At 35.7% G+C, this 20,598-nt stretch overlaps 1 protein-coding gene across 1 annotated transcript in view; it reads right to left on the bottom strand.

The window, feature by feature from the left end:
• Positions 1 to 20,598, bottom strand: part of LOC131845246 (titin) — an 89,164-nt gene that overhangs the window by 19,967 nt on the left and 48,599 nt on the right. The window contains exons 4-18 of the mRNA XM_059194285.1: positions 17,423 to 17,542; positions 16,635 to 16,761; positions 16,016 to 16,132; positions 15,308 to 15,504; positions 11,725 to 11,912; positions 10,947 to 11,136; positions 10,459 to 10,584; positions 9,560 to 9,847; positions 7,884 to 7,963; positions 6,625 to 6,732; positions 5,962 to 6,101; positions 5,130 to 5,227; positions 3,659 to 3,810; positions 2,327 to 2,477; positions 1,150 to 1,212 (exon numbers count right to left, since the gene is read on the bottom strand). Coding sequence (XP_059050268.1) covers positions 1,150 to 1,212; positions 2,327 to 2,477; positions 3,659 to 3,810; positions 5,130 to 5,227; positions 5,962 to 6,101; positions 6,625 to 6,732; positions 7,884 to 7,963; positions 9,560 to 9,847; positions 10,459 to 10,584; positions 10,947 to 11,136; positions 11,725 to 11,912; positions 15,308 to 15,504; positions 16,016 to 16,132; positions 16,635 to 16,761; positions 17,423 to 17,542 — 2,145 coding nt within the window. The remainder of the gene's footprint in view (positions 1 to 1,149; positions 1,213 to 2,326; positions 2,478 to 3,658; positions 3,811 to 5,129; positions 5,228 to 5,961; positions 6,102 to 6,624; positions 6,733 to 7,883; positions 7,964 to 9,559; positions 9,848 to 10,458; positions 10,585 to 10,946; positions 11,137 to 11,724; positions 11,913 to 15,307; positions 15,505 to 16,015; positions 16,133 to 16,634; positions 16,762 to 17,422; positions 17,543 to 20,598) is intronic.

Below are 20,598 nucleotides of genomic sequence, written 5' to 3' on the forward strand. Positions count from 1 at the left end.
TTACTCCTGATATTACTACACCCGTACTAATACCCCAATTACAAATAGACAGTGCAATTCCAATAGAAACCGCAATGACTCTCAAATTTGAATTTCTTTTTATACAGATTCCAATAGAATCTGCAATAAGAATCTGTAATAATTTTTAAAGCTATTTTGAATTTTTTTTTTACATATATTTCCTTTAACATACTATACTAAAATTTATCTTCAATACATAAGAATTAACTATACAGACATAGTAAAATTACATTCTGCAATTTATTTCTTATATTGATTTACAATAAATACATTCAGATAAATCATTGTAGTACCAACATTGCACCCAATCAACCCATTTAACGAGTCACCTGGAACGCCTAGTCAGTACTATCATTTCGCACTTTATTCGCAGTGACTATATATGCTATTTTGATTCATATACAGTGGACATACAGTGCATTATCATAATTTAAAAGAACTTTTACGACATTTCAGAAAAAAAACAAACCAGATGATGTCTTGAAGTAATCTCTATATATAAAAATTACGTGTCACGTTGTTTGTCCCCGATGGACTCCTAAACTACTGAACCGATTACAAATTTGATTTGCACATTGTGTGCAATTTGATCCAACTTGAAAGATAGGATAGCTTACAATTTATAGTCGCAATATTATTTAACCTTAACCATTGGCTAACACAACACAGCAACGCGTGGCCGGGTCTGCTAGTATAATATATAATATATAGCAGTATCCATAAAACTATTATAAATGCTTAATACTAGTATAGTATAATAAAATTGAAATGTGATAAGAATTCCTCTAAGGAGAAATCCTAAATTTTATAATTTTTGGTGATTTAATTTTTTCCACAAAGTTTGTGATTGCCCCAACATCTTGTGTTACAATGTCACACTTTGTCATACAACGTCACTCTTTGACATACAATGTCATACTTTGACATACAATGTCACACTTTGTCAACCTACCCCCACCTTAATAACATATGACGTAAGTTTAAGATAATATTCGCAACTAAAGGTTTGAACGAATCTTAATGAAATTTAACGTGACAATAGATTATACAACAAGGATGGGCAAAGATTGTTTGATATCAAAAAATGCAGACAAAGTTAAGAGAAACAGCTAGTGTAATGTAACTTACCGATGTATATTCGGAATCATTCCACAAATCCTCTTCATAATATCTTAGACCATCAGTTATGACCTGTAACAAATCAATACATTGAATATTTTCTATTCAAAAAATAAAAATATCTTTAGTTATAATAATAATAATATTTATTTCAAGAAAAACATTTCACATGTGACACAGCTTTTCAGATATAGATTATAACTTAACTTAACCTATGACAATTAAACAAAGTGATCAGTTGCTTTTATTTACAACGGTCTCTGCACTAAACGTATCCTGTGTAGCAGGGGGCAGACTTATGTATTTCCAGCAGGAAAAGGGGTTGTCAGTGATGTGAACTGATACCTTATTATTGGTCTTATTGCTAGCAATGTACCACATCAGGTTGACCTCCACGCGGTTCCCCTTGGAAACCATCGTGATAAATTTTTGCTGAATTTGTCACGATGGACTAACTAACCTGATCTCATGCTCATCTTATCATCCTCTACTGGTGCTCCGCCAGCGTAAACCGTTAGCGCAGGTGGGTGCACCATTTCATTATCATAAACAGACTATGTATTTCCTGTTTAGTTTAATGTTGCTGGGTCAACTAGTAATATATCTATACAATGTTTTCCTTATATATATGTATATTTTATCGTCACAGCCACTTGCAATACGTAGAGATATTCCTCAGGGCTCAATTCTTGGACCACTGCTTTTTATAAATTACTGTCAGAACCAACTATTTGACGGTGGTCTGGCGATCTAGCACACCGCTTTACGTCCGATGGTCGCGGATTCGATTCCTCGCACGGCACAAACATTTGTATTCATGAGTATGATTGTTCGTATAGGTCTGGGTATTTTCTATGTATAATATGTATATATTTACGAAAAAAAATATCTATGTATTTGTATCAATTATCTATTACCCATAACAGAAGCTTTGGCTAGCTTAACTTGGATCTAGATGGCGCTGTGTGAATTGTCCTGAGATTATTATTACATTATTATTAACTATATGCTGATGATTTTCAGCTGTATATATCATTAATGCCTAGTGAGACTTCTACTTCTACTTAATATATAAATAAAGATCTAAACAGAATTTCTAAATGGTCGGAATTAAATTCTATTATAATATCTCTAATATTGGACGGAAGGTCGTATATTATATAGTAAGAAGTATCGTGGGTGTCACCTGCTCGAGGTCCTGGGAGATCTTGGTGCGCGTGGTCCAGTCCCCCTGCCGGTCGTGGTCGTGCTTGGCGACGCGCGCGGGAGTCTGCGTCACGATCAGCAGCCGCCCGATGTCCCGGTCCGTGAACTCCAACTCCGACTCCGAATCCGACCTGGCGACCACCGTACGTATGGGTCATTATAATTATTATTTATTTATTTCTACTCTTATAACTATTTACATAGGTGTAAAGATAATTACAGTTATTTTTAAACAGTGTCGCGATCTTTCGTTGGACAATCTAGTGACGGTAGCAGAAAAAAATAATACCATCAGATGGGTTATATGCCACTATTGTGACAAATAATAAAAAGTAAAATCTATATTATTTGAACGTTTAAATCATTAAAAAATAAAGATTTCAACTCACCAAGAGTTAGTAGTACATAAAAAATACCATAAAACACATGATTTTTATACAATTGTAGTACCAACAATGCACCCAATCAACCCACTTTGCGAATCACCTGGAACGCCTAGTAAGTACTATAATTTCGCACTTTATTCGCAGTAACTATATATGCTATATTCATTCATATACAGTGGACATACAGTGCATTTTTATATATACGGGATGACTTCTTTCAATATATATTTACCCGCGTACTAGTCTCCACTACGATCGATCCCCTGTCAGACTGGGGTGGAAATTACTAGTATCTTTATTACATGTAGTATGTAGATACTATATTGTTTTATAAGCAAATTATATTAACATACTAGTGGCCTACGATTGATCCCCGTCCAATTTGTTGTATAACAATAATTGTGTTTTTTTATTATCACCTTCATACTTAAGTACTTAAATATTGTCAAACTGTGTTAGCAACAATACATGCATTTCCATTAAAACATGACAGTACAATTCAAACAGGAATCTAAATAAAACACAAAACTGAGCAGAAGTTCTAATTCCTAGCGGTGCCCTCAGACTAAAGTCGTATCCGTTAGCGGGAGTTGATCTTCAGCCGCTCCATAAGTTCTTTGGTTTGGAGTGCCATCTGCACTCGCCCCCTTCTGTATTATGTAAAGCTGTAAAAGCCAGCTGTGGCCGAAAGTTAGAATAATTCGAAAAAAAATAAGAAGGAAGTACGATTATTTCATTCTTTAAACAGTTTAACGTTGTATTCATGCTTATGTAATGAAATAAAATGAAATGAAATGATATTTATTCAGTAGAAAACTAAAACACACATTAAACAAACATATGTCTAAAGACGACGCTTACCATTCACCAATAAATGGACTATCAAACAAATGCCATTCAAAAGATATAAAACCAATGACACTAACCAGGTATCAGTGAAGGTGTTGTGCCTCGGCGGCGGTAGGTCCAGCTCCTCGTCGAGCTGAAAGTGCAGCTCCTCGCGCTGCTCCTCGTACTCGGGCTCCGCTGACGGAGGAGGCGCTCGCTCGCGGGACCCCGCTTTTGTGCGACGTTTCACCTGCACATTTAAATAAACATTAACCATTTCGAACTAATCTTAATAAATTAGAATTAAAAATCAATCTGTATTTTTATAAAAACATGTACAAGTTCATTTGTAAATAATAAGAGCTGAGTTTCTTGTCAGTTCACAGCTTGAAAGCACTCCGAATTGACGGTAGATTTGACATATCATAAGAGTCTTTAATAGACCTACATGAATAAAGATATTTAATTTCTTACAAATACTGTGTTATTCAGGGTTGTTTACCACGAAAGTAAGTAGTGCAGTCTCGAATATATCAGTTGTCAAGCAGCTTTCTTACTAAGATATGTTATGTTGTTGGCTAAGATATGGCACCACGTTATCATGTAACATCTTTGATACCACTGATGTGTTGTCATTCTAGAAGATTGACTTCATGGCACTTAGACTGTAATTTCACTGCCCAATATGCAGTCTATACAATTATACATTCGTGTTTCAATGACACGACAAAACAAGCTTGGCGACTGAAATAAGTGAGTCTGGGGTAACCACAAAGACGATTTTCTCTCCTACTAGTCTACTGATAGTTATTTTCTATTGGATATTACATTGTAGCGTCGCGTATGAGCCGTAGAAGGCAGTGCGCCTTCTCAGTTCGGTTGCGCCGCGTCTCTCTCACCTCGGTTCAAAGTGGCCGCACTCGGGATGCGACCACTATCGTTACGAGGTTCATAGTACACTAATGTACAACACTAGGCACTACTAAACAATTCCTTCATCAATATCATAGAATAGAATAGAAAATTCTTTATTCAAATATACTTAAATTTCAGCACGAATAGTGATATTTATTTTATTAATCTACCGCTCATTCGGGAAGCTGTCTCATTACAAGATGAACGATCAAGAAACTTAATTGCGTGTTGCTCTTTTAAATAATTGTTGTAACTAGATTTTTAAGTTGAAATGGGTGTATACTAACTACCAACTAGCTTAGTGCTAGTTATTCATCAGTTCATAAATATGTTAAATACACATACAATCAAAATAATAAATATACAACCAACTAGTTAAGCAACTACAGTTTGTATTTTAGTCTCGGAGACAGGTGTAAATGTAAACTTTTCAAATAATGTTACCAGGTATAGCAGGATAGTGGTTTACTGTCTAATCGTAAGTTTTTATTTTTGAATATTAGTTTTAAAACTTTATATATGAAGTTTCCACAACATATTTTTTACTTTATGTACACCTACTATTGTTTCAATTACTGTTGCTGTATTGTACAACACAAACATTTTTTTATGTGTGTGTATATATATACATATATGATATTATACAAAACTCACCTCAGTCCAGACATCGGTGCCGCTTCTTTCAGAACTGGGGCTGATCGTAGTTGAACCTTGCCGGTCCTCCGCCTCGGATTTATCGGCACTTAACTCTTCTGTTAAGAAAATATTACATTGTTAGGTATGTTACTAGGACATGTATTTATATACTGTTTTAAGCTTGACGCGGTCATTATTTATACGTATAATTAGTAAAAATCACGGGATCTTACCACGTTTTATATTTATTTGCTGAGTAAACTGTTTATTGTTTCACGTGTAAACTGTTTACCCGTGATCGTGGTGGTACGTGGTAAGATCCCGTGATTTTGACTAATTATAGGCATGTATTTACATTCAAGTGTGTTGTGTATATAGGTATTTTATTATAATCAAAGTTAATTGCAGACATAAATAGTATAAAATAATTAATAATTATTAGTACAACAACAAATCAGTATGTCTGCAGAAGCTTAAAAACTTAATTAAAAACAAAACTAAACTAAAAAAACTAATAATAATCATTGTAAATATAAAACAAACATTTTATCAATAACCAAATACTAAATCTTCCATTTATTTATATATTGAAAGTATGTAAATTCGAGTTTTTAAAACTATAGTTTACATCCATATCGGGGCACGTGTTTCGCCTCTGATCAAGGCATCATCAGGCATTGAATAGAGATCGGATATAGCTTGGAAGCCTAGTGTTGACTGCTAGGCAGTTGAGAGGCAGCAGTCTGGTTTATCAGGCATTGACTAGAGTTCGTATATAGTTTGGTATATAGTATAACTCTAGACTTTAGTCTTAACTGTTAAGACGGTTGAGAGTCGTTAGGTTTCTTACCTTGTCTCCTGGCCTGTGGCACGAACTCTGGTACATCAGGGTTGAGAAAATCGTGATGCGGAACACCACCGCTCGATCCGCCCAGCAGTGGGGGCGTGCTGCCCAATAGTGGGGTTGTTCCGCGGTTTGTCCGGAACATTCTGTATAAAGATATTTGTTTTATTTGCAGAAAGTGTATTTAGTATGGATTGTTAACATTTTATTTTCATATTTATTATTTAATGTAGATATTTATAAAACTTTATAAGCGTTGTAAATTAATTTCAGTTGCTAAACAAAATAAGTTGTTTAACGACTTAATGGAAGTCTTTAAATGAACGCCACTCCTCTGAACGGGGAGTTGATTTTGAAATGTGAACGAAGGGGTCAATGTTCAGAATTATAAACTGTTGAATACAACCAAAGTTTCATTTTGAAGATTTTTAACTCTAACACTAATATTATAAATGTGGAAGCGTGTGTGTATATGGATGGATGATTTGTTGCTCTTTCAAATAAAAACTACTGAATGGATTTTAATGAAACATTACGATAATATTTATACTAACATATAGGCTATAAATTTGTTAACCGTTTTCCATCAGACGGGCCGTATCCTTGTTTGCCATCTACGTAGTTTAAAAAGACCGTTGCATATTCGTTAATATAAAACAAAGCACATACCTGGGCAACGGTGGAGGCGGTACAGCGCGCAACAGACTCGACACCGGCGCAACTAACGGACCCCCCATTGTGGCCAGGGGGAATATCCCCACCATTTGTTTCTTGCGTCTGTGACAATACACACACTTATAAAAATGTGTATTTATGTACGTGTATATGTTAAATATAAAATTCTCGTGTCACAGTTTTCGTTCCCATACTCCTCCGAAACGGCTTGACCGATTCTCATGAAATTTTGTGAGCGTATTGAGTAGGTCTGTGAATCGGCCAACATCTATTTTTCATCCCCCTAAATATTAGGGGTAGTCCACCTCTATTTTTTATTTTTATTTTAAGGCAAAACAATGTTTGCCTGGACAGCTAGTATAGTATAACTAGCTGTGCCCGCGGCTTCGTCCGCGAGAAATAGACGACGAATAACGATTTTCCATATACAAACTTTGAATGTCATATTTGTTTATATTTAATCAACAGTTTAAAAAATTGAAGCTTCTAGCTTTAAAAATGACGATAATACCATACAATCTTTGATCTCCGCTTTCAAGTCCTTAGAACCCTTTTTCGCATTAAAAAGTCTATGTCCTTTCTCAGGGTCTAGAAAATGAGTGTACAAAATTTCATTTAAATCGGTTCACTAGTTTTGGCGTGAATGCGAGACAGACAGACAGACAGAGTTACTTTTGCATTTATAATATTAGTATAGTACATATAATCTAGTATAACGCATTACATATACTATATATAAACACTGTAGCGTCGCGTATGAGCCGTAGAAGGCAGTGCGCCTTCTCAGTTCGGTTGCGCCGCGTCTCTCTCACCTCGGTTCAAAGTGGCCGCAGTCGGGCTGCGACCACTATCGTTACGAGGTTCATAGTACACTAATGTACAATACTAGGGATTATTACACGATCCCCTTACCAATGTGAATATATTTTTTATCCAAGGATGCTGAGCTATAGTTTGTCTAACTAATGGGAAGCCAGGTATAATCCCCGAGTAGAAAATCTCCGCGAAAGTTTGTGAGTACGGATAGATCTTTGTTACTCTTTTACGCAAAAACTACTTAACAGGTTTTAATTAAACTGCAGTAATATAGCTTATATTTAAAAATAACACAGGCTATTTCACGCGGGTTAACCCGCTAGTTATACGTATTTGTGTTATTATTTTCTAATCAAATCAAGACGGTAGAAAGTTGAGAGCTCCACCGGCAAGAGCGTGGCTCTTAATTCATTCATTCATAATGAATCAAATCTTACCTCTTCTCTCCAGGTTTATCATCGGTGTGTTCCGACTGCAGTGGTGGGTCATCGTTAGAATCGCCCTTTCTCTCTGTTTCCTGAAGTAAATAACATCAAGTTGAAATGAAATGAAATGAATGTTTATTTACAAAATACTGGTAATTGCATAGAGCAGATCTTACACAACAATTAATAAGGTGTTCAGCATATTTACCATTAAAAGTGTGTAAATTATTTAAAACCATAAAATTGTGTAAACTACTACCAATATAAATAAATTTTTAAATTATAATAAAATTAGATTAATAGATATTAGATAAATATATTAAATTCTCATAAATTACAGTTAGATATAAGATCTTCTACAGAATAAAAACAATTTCGCTTTAAATTGAGCGTATGGTAATATTTTTACACCATCAGACAATTTATTGTATAATTTAATGGCCATGCAATAACCATTTCTTTGAAACATGTGAAGTCTCTGCATCGGTATCATCAATTTATTTTGTATTCTTAGTCTTCGATTTTTAGAATTAATTTCGAACAATATTTCTTTTTACAAATAAACACATTTCAAATATATATAGACATGGTAATGGTAAAATATTGTTTTCTTTAATATGATTTATAATATCTATTATAATACAACATTAAGACTTTTTTTGTAAATACATACATAATATACATTACCATAATTCATTATACATAAATTAAATACACATAATATAAGTAAAATAGTAATTATAAGTTTATATATAAATTTTACACAGATCACCCACTCACATCTCACACACACACACACACACACACACATATACAAACATACACATATACACCCACACGTGCTCAATGCACTCCACGTTTAAACTTAAAACTAGATGTATAACAAATTGATATGAAGGGGAGACCTGGTGTCTGAGGTACAGGCTGTGGCAGTTTGGGCTCCAGATTTCCCACAAATTATATTTGTGATTTTTATTGTTGGCATTTATATAAAAAAACTGGAATAATGTATTTTGTGGAGATGAAATAAAATTTATTTATTTATTATTATTACCAAACACCCAGACCGAAACAATCATGTTTACATCGTGCGAGGAATCGAAACCGCGACCATCGGAAGTAAACTGATGTGCTAGCAAACAAGCAACAACAAGACCACCGTGGTCGTCAAAATAAATAAGTACAGACTGAATAGAATAGAATAGAAAACCCTTTATTCAAATAAACTTACTTTAAGAACTTTTGAGTAGTCATAGTTTCTTTTAATCTACCGCTCATTCGGAAAGCTTATTCATCACAAAAAGAATGAGAAATTGCGAGCTACTTTTTTAAATAATCGTTGTAATTTTACATTTTTAAGTCGAAATGTGTGAATACAAGCTACCAACTAGCACTAATTTATTAGGGTCAGAATATTAAATAGACAATAAGATTAAATCAGTCGTAGAGGAAGACCCCTACTAACTTGGCAGTCTGTTATCAATAACGACCTGAAGAAAACCGAAATAAGTGTCTCGACGACCCTGGACAGATATGCCTGGCGAAGAAAGACTAGGAGAGCCATCCCCCAATGAAATGAGAAATGGTTAGACAGAGAGAGATAGAGAGAGTGGAGAGACGCAGAGGGGGGGAGGGGGGAGCGTAATAGTGATTAGAGCAAACCCTACATAATCATAAATCAAACTCACCTCATCTTCCCCCTCAGCGCTAGCTGTGACTTCACTATCTTCTACGACTGTCTCGCTCGCACCCTCTATGCTCGGTGCTTCTTCTGCTACCTCATTTGCAACCACCTCAGGCGTTTCTGGCTCTGTCGGCTTTACTTCCTGTACGGTTTCTTTCGGCGTGGCTTGTTTCTCTTCTGCTACCGTTGTTTCTACTTGGGACACGGTCGGTTCTGTTTGGGCTACGGTTGGTTCGTTTGTGGGAATGGTTGATTGGTCATCGGAGCCGTTGGAGGCTTCAGTTTCGGATACCTTTAAAATTGAAGTATACCTTTTAATTTAAAATCAAGATGTGTCATAGGAAATCAGAAGCTAACCATTATATATTAAGTGTCATTATTGATTGTAGACTTTTTTAGCATACGTCTGTTTAGTTGGGCCGTAGATTAAATAAAAACATTAGTAGATTAAAAATGTGCGTAATAAAAGGCAGAGGGACAGAATCACCCACGATTATTCTATATGCAGACAGTTAGATTGAACAAGCTCTGCTTATTTGGGTCGTAGGTTAAAAAAATGGGTTTTTAAAACATTTAAAACATGTGATGCAATTATATATCTAAGATCTATCAAAATTAACATTATAAACCTATGCCAACAGGCTAAGTCTAATACTATTATTACTGATCATGTTGCAAATATTTTTAGTGTAATATAACCCATTTACCGAGAGAGGCTAAATAGGATTACAGCTACAATTAAATATGTTACAAATACAGGGAAAATATGACGCGAAGCCGAAGTTCCCTTGAGGCAGCTAGTATATTTATATATTTTTTAAATTCAACTTCATTATAACATTTTTTTTAAATCCCAGAAACATTTCGTTTTTATTTGATCATTAATGTTAATCTTAATCTTACCTTCGTATTATCTTCGGCAACTGTCGGCTTCTCTTCGGGTAACTTCGACTTCTCACCGTCGTCCGAATTCGTGCCTGACGCGATATCCAAGATCGGCCATTTTGTCGGCTCGAACGCCGTTCGCACCTGCAAAATAATATACAAGTATATATATTATGTATATGTATATATACTATATTTACATATAGAGGAAGGCAACATCAAATATGGTATGAAATCATAAACATTTTTATAAATATCCTATCTGTAGAAATTAGGTCAGCACTATATTGAAATGGTAAACAAGCTTATGGTCCTCTTTATGTCAGCAAGCATAGTGCATTAGGCCAATTGAAGTCTTTATGGTCATCATTTTAATAATTATCAACGGAATAGCAACACTTATTGAATAAGTCCTCAATCTAGTTGTAAACAATGTAAAACTGAAAACATTTTTAAATTCATTTGGCAAATTAAAAAAAAAATATAATAATTTAATAAGGGCTAACCTTGAACCCGGCAACAAGCTGCAGCTTATCCGAGTCCTTAATAGCATCTAACACGAGCTGGACGTCAGCTGTAAGAGCGCGGACGCGGTGGAACGAAGCTATTAGCGTAACTGGTATTGTACCGTCCGCCGCCATCTTGCGACGGAGGAAGAAGTCGCGGGCCAAATTGTCCGGACTGAAGTAGTATTCGCTGTGAACAAATAATCATTTTAATAATACTTTATTTATTTATTAATATGCTGATCTGCTAAACCAGTAGACCACCTAGGCCGCCCAACATCAATCAATATAAAAACCCATACTTACATCTTATTTATATTATTAACCGGGTCTTAACACGAATAATTTTATGGCAAATAAAAGTATTTACCTATCTCGACGTTTCGACTAGGTTGCACTAGCCGTGGTCACGAGCTGACTGCAGTAACAGCGATTTAGATAGATGAAAGCGTGGTCTTCTGCATGGAATCCAGTCATAAATAAATTCAAGCAAAGTTCAGTAGCATCAACAGTCAGTAAGTATACGGATACCGTAAGTGCTGTGTGTGGCGAACTTTCGTTGAACAATCTTGTGACTGTAAATGAAAACTCTGCTGGACCCTATCTACATTGACATCACTAATACTCCAGTCAGCTCGTGACCACGGCTAGTGCAACCTAGTCTTTCAACTAGAGAAGTAAACACCTTTATTTGCCATAAAATTATTCGTGTTAAGACCCGGTTAATAATATACATAATGTATATTAAACACGAAAGTTTAAAAATAGCATCACTCACATCTGCTTCTTGATGAAGTCCTTGAGCGTAGCCTGGTCGAGACCCATGCCATAGGGGGCTGCGGTGGCGGCGGCCGCGCCGTAGTAGAAGGCCTGCGCCAGCGGAGCGCCCATCGGGGCTCCCAGCGGAGCCAGCGCCGAGTACTGCAGCACCAGCCCCTGTGCCACGCCAGCTTGAGCCACCCGCAGCTGGAGGGGGAGGGAGGGGACCAGTCAGACGGACTGCCTTTGGTTTTTGTTGAAACTAATGTCAATTACGAATTTTTAAGGTAAAATGTATTTATTATACATAATATATACGGGATTTATTAACAATTATAATTTCATTTGTAAACTTCTGTATAAATAATACAGAAAGTATCCCGGTTATATAATTGATATAATAATAAACAATATTGAAAAAAAAAAGTATAAAACAGTATTCGGAATACATTATCTTTAGCAATATTAAACCGCAATAGAATAGAATAGAAATAACATCGAGTACTATTTATAAAATAGTCTTAAACGTATATTTTATTTTCTTTTGTTATTTTTACGTACGCTGTCTCGTGTGTGGTGGCCACACTGAAAATCAGCGCTGTAGTATTTAGTTATACTACAGTATAAATGCTGATTGGGTCACATTCAGTGTTACCAGTAAATATAGTAAATATTATTGTGTATAAGAATACTGATGTAATACTGAATAAACATCTTTATTATTATTAGTATTATTACTGTATTTTTTTATAAACATTGTATATGTTTTATAAACAAGTACTGCAAATCAAATATACTAGAAAATAATTAGCAACAGTAATTTTTAATAAACTTTTAGTTAAACAAGTATTATTTCTATTTTATTCTATTCTATTTCTAAGGATAATATTCAGTTTATTTTGTATTGAAAACCAAAGACATTTTGTATGGACACCCATCATTCAGACATGGAGGTGAAACCGCAAACCTCAGTAATGATCAAATGACATTCCAATATATACATAACTATTATATTTCAATACATATATACATTTTATAATATATATAATATAGGCCCATCATATTTTTGTGTATTTTGAGAACCAATATACTTTTTAATTAATACTAAATCATACATATAAATGAAATTGGAGTGTCTGTTTGTAATATTGATATTGCCGTTTTTTGCTACATGCATATGAATATAAATACGGTACATATACCAAAATAACATTTTTTTCAAATTTCGTCCGTCTGTCTGTTCAGGCTAATCTCTTAAATGTCTGGACCGATTTTGACGACACTTCTTTTGGTGGGTAGCTGATGTAATTAGAAGTAACTTAGGCTACTTTTATTTTAGAAAAATAAAGTTAAATTCCACGCGGCCGAAGTCGCGAATAATGCTAGTTAGAAATATAAATCAAGAGCTTATATGCGTAAATAAATGTAGCATTGCTTAGAAGCGTATATGTATGATTGAATGAGGACTGCTTGGAATTAAAGGCAAAATACAGAAATTCTTCATTTAGTGACAAACAAGCTAACGGGATGAAAAGTGCCAAACGTCTATATACACTAACAGTGCCATGGACATTTGCCTTAGGTATCCTTCATATGCTTCTGAGAAGTAAGGTTTCATGCCTCTTATCCTGTAATTGCACTGCCATATCTCACCAAATCAACATACAACAGCATGGCAGGTGTAGACGGAAGATTACCTTTACATGTTGCAGTAATAAAACATAGTAGTTTACAAGTAACTTTTCAAATTTCATCGTTTTATTTTATATTTTAGTATGTATTATTAAGTTAATAATAATAAATTAATAATTACAGTGTAAAACTTAAAAAAGAAGAATAAAAATCCACTATAAAGACTTCTTAATAACATTAGCGTTAACAAATTAACTAATATAATAAAATATTTTTCTTTCTTTCTTTCTAATAATATAAAAGCGAAAGTTTGTGATTATTGAGTTGTTTTTTCATGAAAGAGTGACAAACATCCAACCATACCACAAACTTCCGCGTTTATAATATTAATAAAATATGCAGAGATTATGGACTGTAAGAAGTTTAGCCTTTAGATAAATTTCAACAATGTTATAAAATAGTTCTGTTAATATATCATATATTTTATAAATTCAAATATATATGTTAATTATATAAAATTGCATATTATAAATAATTATTGGTTAATATTTCAAAAGCCCAACAAGCATGATTTACTTATGTCAATGATACAAAATGGAGATGAATTCAAAGGAGGGATAGGAATACACTACGACTTATGTACCACTCTTCTTTTCTTAACGATTATTTTAATAGCAGTTAATAATATTCCTTTTAATTTAAAATCAAGGTGCGTTATAGGAAATTAGACGTTAACCATTATATATTAAGTAACATTATAATTTGTAAATATCGTTTTTATAGATTTTAAATATTTAAAAACACTATAGTTGCAAACAAGCGATTATAAACTGTATTTCAACCGCGTATATTAGTTTCATATATATATGATTTATATATTTCATTGTAACCATTAAAACTACTGTTTAGAAGAGAACTCATTCAGAATAGTACATAAGTCATAGACAAAATAATGCTCAGCAATTATGTACCTTAACATTTTATTAACTAGGGTCAATTTATAAATTACGTCGCACCAATTTTAGTCATTTTACATTTACATTTAAATTTGTGATTTCCTCAAATTCTTGTAATACTTTCTTAACCCCTGTTTAAGGTGCGACGCAAATTATGGAAATAATGTAAAACTTTAAACACTTTAAATACAATTTTTTTTAAATTCTGAAACATAAGACATGCTTACATGAAAATGGTCGACTTATTAACTCAATCACATGGGCATGGATGACCCTGATGGCGTCCATTAAAGTAATAATAATAAAGAGAAGAACTGAGAAGGGCTTGTTTTGAAGTTTCTAGTTGAGATTTCTTTTGTAAAGCTAGTGTAGTTTGTCTTATGTTTAAGCTTTAGCTACGGAAAGTATCAGGCATAAAATGCGGTTAATTAACCGTTAATAACGAAAAATGCATTTTTACAAGCTTGATTGTTGCTTGTTGTCCTCTGCCGGGTACGGGCCTATGCGTGTGATAACCCGGACGTATTACTGGGGTAAATCACCCACCCCAGCGTCGTTCGTTAAAGCCGTTGTGGCGAAGCCAGCTACGGTTATGTAGCCGGCTGAAAAAGTACTGGGACGAGAGTGAGAGTTAAAGTCGCTAGCAGGGTTGACGTTGACCACCGCCCCGTCGCGAATGAATGGATGGAAATGGAGAGTAAGTCGCGAGTTACGTCCGGTGGGCGCCCGTTGTTCGCGCGTGAGAACTTCGCATGCGTCAACCGGGCGACAAAATGCTCCACCGTGAGGATCTTAAGGGACGTCATTCCGAACGTCCAGCATTTATACACAGACGTAGTAGTTGTTCTGTTGGAGCTGTAGTCTCCACCACTGTGAAGCCGAGCACACTGCGTACCATTCGGGGAACGCATATATGAGCCGCGAACGAATGTAGATTTTAGATATTTCCACCTTCGTCTGTAGCTGCAGTTCAGACTGTATGGTGTTTAATAACCGTCTTCGCATGTACAATACCTGCGCGAGGTCCGGGTGGTGCGGGAAGTCGTGCGGGTGGAAGGGCAGGTGCGCGTGGTGCGGCGCGGGCAGGGCCGACGCGGGCCTGGGGCGCCGGGCCCCGGCCCGCGGCGGGCCCGCGCCCGGGCCCCGAGCGCCGCGGCCCCGGCCCGGGGCCCCGCGGCTCCGGACCTCCTCGCCGTTCAGCGACACTGTGTCTGCCAAAACATTTGTTATTAAAGTGGATAATAACTCTATTCAAACTACAGCTTGATTAAAACGCGATGTTTATATTGGATTTACAGAACGTGTGGAAGAATCATATTTCCTAATAATTAACCATAACATATTTTTAATTCAGTTTCATGAATACTATACTATCACTAGATTAACTGCATATACTTTTTATGATCAACATGTATTATCTATATAGTAATCACATTAAGCTTCGAGGATCAATGCAATATACACTACTACATAGAAAAACTATAATATACCCGAGTGCGTAACCCAACGTCTCTATAGAGAAGTGACGAGAGGCCTAAATTACGGGATAACATTTTGCAAGTACAGCCACAATAGACAAATCATCATACTCGGGAAGGTTGACGAGTATGACAAAAATATAAATAATTTGCATTTTAAAAACCTACAAAATTAACTTTTTAAAAATATCATATCGTGAACGTTCCCGAGCATGACGTACATAAGAAGAATAAATTTAAATACCATGGTCGGGCCTCGCATTGTGCTGGGGTCCATGTTTGCCCGGCCTCGCCGCCTTCACGTCTATGTCCAACGGGACCCATTTGTGTTTCCCGGATTTGCTTCCGCCTTTTCCAACACCTGCAGAATATTCAATTACAACGTTTACAAATCGCTTATTTTATAACATTCAGGCATAAGACTCACGTTTATAAATCACCATCGTACCTATCTACTTTTTAATATATTAGTAATGAGATCTAGTAGCCCCATTGCTAGCAATGTAGGGTACATTCTGGGTACATCAGGTCAAACTCCACGTGGTGGTAGATACCATCATAGTTAATTCCTGGTGATATCGCCACGATGCGCTGACTGACCAGACTTCGTCCTCTTCATGGTGATCAAATTCCGACTGTCATTAAATCAATAGTCATAATGGGGCACGTGTTTCGTCTCTGAACGAGGCATTATCAGACATTGAATAGGGTTTGGATGTAGCTTGAAAGCATAGTGTTGAATATTCCGTTCGGCGACAAAACTGCGATTCGCCGTAAAGGCAATTGTTTGGCGGCTAAAATAGGTGAGACTGAGGTACCGACGCAAAACGACTTTTTACATTCTACCTCTGGCATGTACCAACCTGAGGCTTTCGCTTTATCTATGTTCTTTTCGTGTTTATCGTTGTGGGCGTGATGGTTGTGCGTGGGCTCCAATTTCTCCACCTTCGTCTGATGATGATGTTCCTCCAGGGGTTTACGTTCTTGGTCCTGGAAACAGACAAAGTTTTTGATGTTATTAATACATTATAATAACCCGGGACAATTCACACGGCGTCATCAAGTCTCTAGTTAAGCTTGTGTCATGGGTACAGACACCTGATAGAAATGCTTAAATTCATTTCTTTATAACTAAATATATAATATACCTAGAAAACACCCTGTCCAATACAAACAATCATAATGACGAGTATAAATCAACCCTTAAGAAACATTTATAAACCCTTCTTGAAAACCCCATGCTGTAGTCTCTCGAGAAAACCCTCGGTATATAGTTCCACAGTCTAAGTGTACGCATTGTTCGAGATCACTTACGTTCCTATGTCAGGTAGACCACATGCCATTCACCTGGAAACCATCGTGATATCCTGGTGAATGTGTCGATGGGCTAACTGACGTGAGCTCATGGTTATCTTATCATGCTCCACTGGTGACCGCCAGCGTAAACCGTTCGCGCAGGGAGCTGCACCATTCTATTATCATCAATTAAGATGTTCTAACTCCTACACTCTTCTCCTCGTACTCGTACTCGTACTCCTTCTAAACTCCTAGTTCGTACAACTAACCAACTCTACCAAGTACCAAGTCTACCTTGGAGAAAGCTCGGAAGTATATTAATAAAAATATATATAGATAAAGAAACTGTACTCACCACGACGCCATTGTGATGGGATGAGTCTCCATCTTGTGGTGGTGGAGTGGAGTGACACCGAGCTCCGGCCACAGCCGCTCCAAGTGTAGGCCAGTCGCCTATATCCGTGAAATCGGATGACTGTGAACAATAGAAATAATATTTTATTCAAATAAACTTAATATAAGCATTTTTAAATAGTTTTTATATTCTACCACTCATTCGGAACGCAGATTCATCACAAGAAGAACGACCTGAGAACTTGCGTGTTGCTCTTTTTAAATTAATGTTGTTCAGATACAGTTTAGAATTAGGTTAGTTCAAAGGTCTGACTAGGATCTTATGACTTTATTTTTACATAAGAGGAATGGCAATGGCAAACAAGCTGACGTCTCATCCGCTGGTAAGTGGGAACCGTCCACGTCGTCTAGATACATGAACTTCACTACGGTCATCACGTTAGTGATGCCACTCATAGGTTGCCATCCCTGAAGATTAAGATATCATGGCTCTAATCCTGTACTTTCACTGCCTAATTTGCACCCTAAACCAAAGCAGCTTAAGAAGCAAGTTGCTTGGCGGCTAAATTAGGTGAGACAGGTACACGTACACGCGCAAACAACATTTACAATATCTCAATACAAATTTATTATTTAACTAAAGACAGACTATATCACGAGGTTGAACATGAGCTATCTTGAATCACAAAGCAGACGAAAATACGTACAGCCGTTAAGTCGTAACGTACGACAACTATTGTATATAAATATTACAATGAGAAGGTTTGTTACCTTCTGTAATATTAATACTGTAATATTTAACATAGAAAGACAGACACATTTTCGTATAATATTAGGTTGGATGATATAAAATGTACATTAGGTACATTTCATAACCGAGTTTTATGACGATTACTGGATTTGGGATTATATTCTTTACATTACACCCTATATTTTACAGTTTCCATTTTATTGTGGGCACGCGACGTAGGCAAGTCGTAACAATTTTCATAACTTACATCCCACACCTCAACATATTCACCAATGGAAACATTTTAAGAACTTTTTTTGGCTGATATATAATATCTCTTGACAGTTGGAGTGTATATTCTGCAGGTCTAAGAATTGGACGTAACTATTATATAGGAGGAACTATTATAAGTGTTAAAGATGGCCCATCTCAATTTTTTTTATTATTATTTAGACTCTGCTTTCATAATTCCACATTAAAAAATACATACAATCGTAAACTTACACCATTCTACGATCAACTATAGATATTTAGAATCCACATATCCGTAAAACATATGATAATACCTGTGCATCAGTCTCAATTCTAGCCCAGCTCTTCCTCGCCCGCGACTTCCTGCGTGTCGCGACGCCAGCTGTCATTCTGACGGTTGTCACACTTGTCACACTCTCGTCATCGTCACAGTTTACAACTTGTCACTTATCGTTATAATTCGTCACTTGATCGTCACAACTTATTAATTATATTAACAATATTTTGTTCTAATGTTGGCATATGTTCTTTATTGGAATGTATATATATTTATTTTCTATATAAAACATCAAAAATATTATTAATAGGTAAAAATGGTATATCATACATACAGTTGCACAACCGCCGCCGCACCAGTGAATAGTAAGTAATACAGTATACAGTGTATACATATATATAGTATACAGTATACAGTGAATAGTAGTGAATAGTAGGACGAGCATGAAATCAAATCAGTTAGAATACCATGGTTATTCGCCAGGGTCAGCAGAGCGCATGTGACCTGGTGTTTCAGTCGTCTACAGGCTGCGGTAACCCAATTGATGGGCCGTATACTTGTTTGCCACCATCGCAGCATAAACAAAAAATAATAACCGCAACTGTATCCAGGTGTTGCCATTCTAGAGGACAATGATGTCATACCTCTGTATCCTATAATTTCACTGCCCTATCTCCCTTTCACATAACAAAGCAAGCTGCCTGGCTCATGAAATAAGTGAGACTGAGGTAGCCACGCAGAGGAGTTTCTACAATGTGTATCTCTGGAAAGCTTAAGTATACTTTGCTTTTCATATAGCAACACCTATTACAATTTTATGAATAACATTCTACATTTAAGTACACTTGTATACATATTTTTATTATATCTCCTACCAGTACTATTCCACGAGGTGGACAATTATATAATTAATATTTTATATAATACAATACGGCAAGCGAAATCTTATCACTCTTATTTATAAATACATAAACTTCAGAGACCGTAATGACCTAGTGGTTTACTATAACGACTTACGTCCTAAAGGTCAGGAGTTCCAATCTAAAAAAGTATGTATCTATTTATATATCTGAGTCTTGGTTTTAGAAACCCTGATTATATCAAATTAAAATGTAAGACTGTGCCGTCTTTGTCAAGTTTAATTCAAATATACTGTTTTAGCCGATCGTTCGGGGGGTATGGCTAAAGCAATCTGTTCACTGGTGAGGTAATGGGGTGATTGGTTTTAGGGTACAATGGGACTAACATGTACTTAGATGGTACAAAGTCCCTAAATTTAAAGAGATATATAAAAAAAAATCAAATATACCGAGCGAGCTGTGGCCCTATCAAGTGCTGCATTTACCAAACATCGGCAGCTTACAATGCATCGTGGTGCACGAGAGATTGTTAGTAAAAAGAGGTAGTAAGAGGCCCTATGTATTTTTTTTAACATTACCATTCAGCACTGTTTAACGTTCTAGTAAGGCTATAGACAAATAATATCAAAGACAAACAATATTAATCTATTGTCAGTTTCACCACAGACTATAGGGTTTATGTCTGTGTATGTCAAATACATGACATTGCACATTGTTTTTGTTTTATTAATTAAATGTATTTTTTATAATTAAAAAAAAATATTAGCATTGCACTATCTATATAAAAAAAAGGTGTCCGAAATTTCACATACTTACATCAGCGTAACTTCTTTAAAAAATAGTATAAAATTTTGGTTTTACGTATTAACACAGATATCCCTGACTACACCGTCTGTGATAATAACCGTAATGGTATACAACAAAAATGGGTATAAACAAATCAAGTTTTTGGACGGCATTGAAAGCTCGACCGGCGCTCCACGGCCAGTTTATCAAAACGAAAAGACAATATTTAATTAATTTATGTATATGTATACGGTTGACATTTTGTCTGCAGT

Source organism: Achroia grisella, unplaced genomic scaffold, assembly GCF_030625045.1.
Source record: "Achroia grisella isolate CSIRO2021 unplaced genomic scaffold, CSIRO_AGI_Agris_v1 utg461, whole genome shotgun sequence".
Taxonomy (NCBI): Eukaryota; Metazoa; Arthropoda; class Insecta; order Lepidoptera; family Pyralidae; genus Achroia; species Achroia grisella.